At 40.9% G+C, this 4,336-nt stretch overlaps 1 protein-coding gene across 1 annotated transcript; it reads left to right on the top strand.

Annotated features, from left to right (window-relative positions):
* On the top strand, positions 1–4,336 carry LOC137298710 (uncharacterized). Its single transcript, XM_067830992.1, has 5 exons — positions 1–511; positions 601–639; positions 1,014–1,153; positions 3,077–3,116; positions 3,807–4,336. Exons 1-5 carry the CDS (start codon positions 1–3, stop codon positions 4,334–4,336), a joined length of 1,260 nt encoding a protein of 419 aa, XP_067687093.1.

The following is a 4,336-nucleotide window of genomic DNA, read 5'->3' as shown; positions in this document are numbered from 1 at the left end:
ATGACACAATACAGATATTCAGAAGAAACCCTCCGATCCGATTTTGTGCAAATTATTCGAAAGCCATTGTCGATTCCCCAAACAGGCATCTCGATCCACAAGAGAAAAGTACCGTTTCTCAGAAAACCATACATCTGTCACGTAGCGCTCATCAGTGATGGATGCGATGCTGGGATTATGAAAGATGTACTACGGTGTTTGACTGCTGTTGGATACAGCTGGTGCGATTGTCGCAGTGATGGTCAGCTGTTGATGAAGGAGAGTACAGAGCTGATGCAAAAGTCCCGATGGATAGTAATAATAACTAGCGCCTGTAGTGACGACACGTACAGAATGCTTATCGACGTTGCCTTGTCTATTGCAGTGCGGAGGAAGCAGAAATGTATTATCTCCCTTGTGACTGAGAAATCCTTCCAGGAACAATTTTCCCATGAGCTTTACATGTTTCTGCAAGTCCAGTTGTCCTCGTCTTCGTGGAAGGATCAGATGTTGTCCCTCCTAGAAAAAAGACGTGAGTCTTCAAATTAAATTGGAGTAAAACGGTGACCTTATCCACTGCAACTTTTATACATATTACCCCTAATATTCTTTTTCTTACAGCAACTCTACTTCAAGGCGTAGGATTCCGTGATCAACAAGGTATGCATTTTATTCATAACCTTCTGCGTAACTCTTAGATGTTATTAAGACATGAAAATGAAAATTATAGGAACACGATACAAATGCGTTAGAACCATGTTAATCAGATTCACAGTTATGCCATCACTGTACAAAGGAAAGCATATTTGGAGTCGGCTTTTGCAAGTGAATTTGTTCGAAATCTACTTCTATTCACCTAACAGTGAATGGGTACACGGTAGTGTGAGGTTTTGAAAACGTTAACCTTGTCGCGACGTCGACTTAAACTTGATGTTTGTATACTCCCTAGGGAGCTGGGAACGAAATTCGATTGATTGATTGTTGGTTGGGTAGTTGATTGGATACTTCTCTACAAACCTTGATATATGTTGTAGGGAGACAGCTGGTCCACAGGATGCTGAGCTTTACGAATCTGCCTGTCAAATGGTTGCCGCGATGTATGACATCAGTTGGAGAACTGAACTCTACAAACGGTCGAACAAGCATGCTTCCCTATACGTTCAGGAAAACAAAGGTACTTTTCTCCTAACTGTCCTTCATCTGTCACTTGGTCGGTGGGGTAGCCTACTGGTTAAAGCGTTCGCTCGTCACCCGATTCCCCACATGGGCCAATGTGTGAAGTACATTTCTGGTGTTGTCATTGGTAATATTGCTGGAATATTGCTAAAAACAACTCAGTGACAGTACTGAGGTTCAAATCTCAAAATCGCCTTGTTATGTTTTCAGGCTTGTCAAAACCATTCCTTATGCTGTTACAATCTGACAAGACACAATATAACATTATGTTCATGCCGAAGTCAATTCCACGGTGATGAATAACATGTCAAACTCTAGTGAGTAAAATAAGTACCTCTGTTGAGCAACACTGCAGAGTAATATGAATAAGACCGTTGAGTAACATGAGCAACTCGGTAGAGTAACATATTTGACGTTGACTACCATGGAACAACACGAGCACTAGCAACCAGCTGGTTCGGTTTGTCAATACTCAGCTACTTCACAGTCAGCTGTTATAGTACCAACAATGGCCAAAGTAGGACATTCGGTGACCCAAGAAACCACGATTCGTTCACCCTACACATTGTACACATTTGTATCTAATGCAACACTGTTCACGTTGTCCTTTCGGTTAACGTTGCCAACAACAATATCCGATATGCATGTACTCAAATATCCATTCAATCCCAAACCACTTTACTAGTGTACGTTCTGTTCAGTGACACAGAATCCGTGAGGGCTTACGTTGATGCGTTTGAAATTTTCCTTTTCATTGAACCTTTACTGAATGATCCAATCGGACTTTTATATCGAGATTTTATTATTCCAAAGTCGCGTTATTTTCTACGTTTGTTAGAGGTAAAAGGAATGAACCGTCTTTCAATACCTATTTGACTGTTGCTTATAACAGACGTCGGTAAAATTTATTCGTCAACCACAATCACTGTACTGACTAAGGGCGGTGGGTAACCTAGTTGGTAAACTGTTGGCTCGTCACACCGGAGATCCGGGTTCGATTCCCAACATGGATAGTGTGTGAAGTCCATTTCTGGTGTTCTCCACCGTTATATTGTTGGAATATTGCTAAAAGCGGCGCAAAACAAACTACACTCACTCATTAAACGACTTGTTACTCTTGACAGTATAGAGACAATATTGCAGACAGTGAGTTTAACTCAAGGCTTTAAGTGTTAAAAAAATGGCGGGATAACAACTAGCCGCCTGGATATTTGTGTTTATGTACCGTCATCTTTAGTCTTCAACCTTGCGTATGTAGGTCGGAAGAGTTCATGAGTTGTCACTGACAAGAGAGTTGGACGTAAATACATTCAAATACAAATGTAAAACGAATTGTAAATAGGGAAGATCTTATTCAAAGCCTACCTCGATCTCTTAGTATTGCATGAGATACGAATACTGAACAATATGTCGCGTATATCTGACATTATCTTACTGCACATATGAATGTCGTTTTCTGATGGGCTGACCGCTCTTCCATTGTTTTCAATGTACTCTGCTTACAAAGTGAGTAACATTATTATGAAAGCCGCTTGGAACGCCGAACATTTTTCGTACTTCTTTGAGTAATCTTTGATCTCGAATAGCATCGAATCATGTATGGTGTACGGAAATTGCGAATGCAAATCGATGGAGGGGAAATAACTCTAATTCTGATTTCTTTGTCGTCTGCAAAATGTAGCGATGACAACAAGAAGATTTATACTGGTGCTTCAAGGAATTCAAAATTAACATTGAGGTGTTTGTTAAAATATGTTATTCACTGGTCCCTCGGGGTCCATGGGTTGATGTACCCTCGATGTTCGGGCTCAGAGAATATAAAGCAAACATCGAGGGTACATCAACCCATGTTCCCGAGTGGAAAGTGAGCAACTCATGATGTCCCCCTGTGACCAATAAACGATTTATATTTTTCTTCCAGACAGACAACTTTCCTCCTCTTGATACTGTCGGCCCCTCACGTGAGTTGCACTGCTGATGTACATTTGCTTGATTCCTGTCATACTGACGACTATTTGTTTATCATGAAAATATGGCTCTATCAGTGGATGTAAATGAAGGTAACATGTCTTGAACATTGGGTCCCTACCTCCTCTGATACACCCTGACTAAACCGGACTACACTGTAGTCTCCTTCTTCAGGGCTTTTGTGGGCTCACATTTTTAAATAACTGAACTAAATGGAAAATAAAAATCTTCACATGAAAAGTGGATTTGACAGAACCGTATGAGAATTGCTTCTAGGCTGAAAACAGTCGCCGAAATACTGAAAACTATTGTCCAAAAGACAAACACGATGTCCTCTGTTTAATCTTCAGCTGCCATCAAACATCTATATATACATTATTACGAGGTCCGGTCTATATACATATATCGGACTGTCATCCAGGTATCACTTTTATGAAAATGAAATAATGATTAGGGAATTCCTGTGCTGAATACATGCAAATTTTGCATTTTCGAACTATTCATTCGACATTGGGATATTTGCTGTAGACTCTTTAGAAGTATTCTACCATGATATTTAAGGTTACTGTTCAGGAATTTCTCATTTTGGTTTGCAAATATTAAACTGCAGAAACAGCTATCCTCACACATATTGGCATGTTTACAGATAAATGGATTAAGGTGTGAACCATTTTTCGTTCCAGAAAATGGTCATCAGAACGATTCAGGAGTAGGTGCAGTTTCATTACATGGAGAGAATAGTGAAGACGTTGTAAACACTAACTCAATCAAAATGTCCCCACACCAGAACCAAGCACAACCAACTACAGAAAATGGGAAGCTACCGGAAGTATCCCTCCAAAAACAACGGTTTACATGTAAGATGTTAGAACACGATACTGACCGCTGCTTTACACCCTCTACATTTAAGATTGACCACTGTGCCTTGATCTCGGCACGGAGCCGTCCTTACCTGTTCAGTGTACCCTTTAACATACCTGATAAAACACCTGACAGGGGATCCTGGACTCGAATGACACATCCCTCCCCGACTGGAGATGACGTCAGGACGCCCACGAAACACAAACCTCAGCAGGAGTCCATGTCGGATGCGGAATCATGGGATAAAGCGCCTTCGACTAAAAACCATGCTTTCGAAAGCCGGCGTCGTTTACGGGCTATGACACCTCGACCAGTTTTGTTCATCTATGGACTTGCCAAACATAATGAGTAA

Source organism: Haliotis asinina, chromosome 10 (genome assembly GCF_037392515.1).
Source record: "Haliotis asinina isolate JCU_RB_2024 chromosome 10, JCU_Hal_asi_v2, whole genome shotgun sequence".
Taxonomy (NCBI): Eukaryota; Metazoa; Mollusca; class Gastropoda; order Lepetellida; family Haliotidae; genus Haliotis; species Haliotis asinina.
This window is presented reverse-complemented; position numbering and strand designations above follow the sequence as displayed.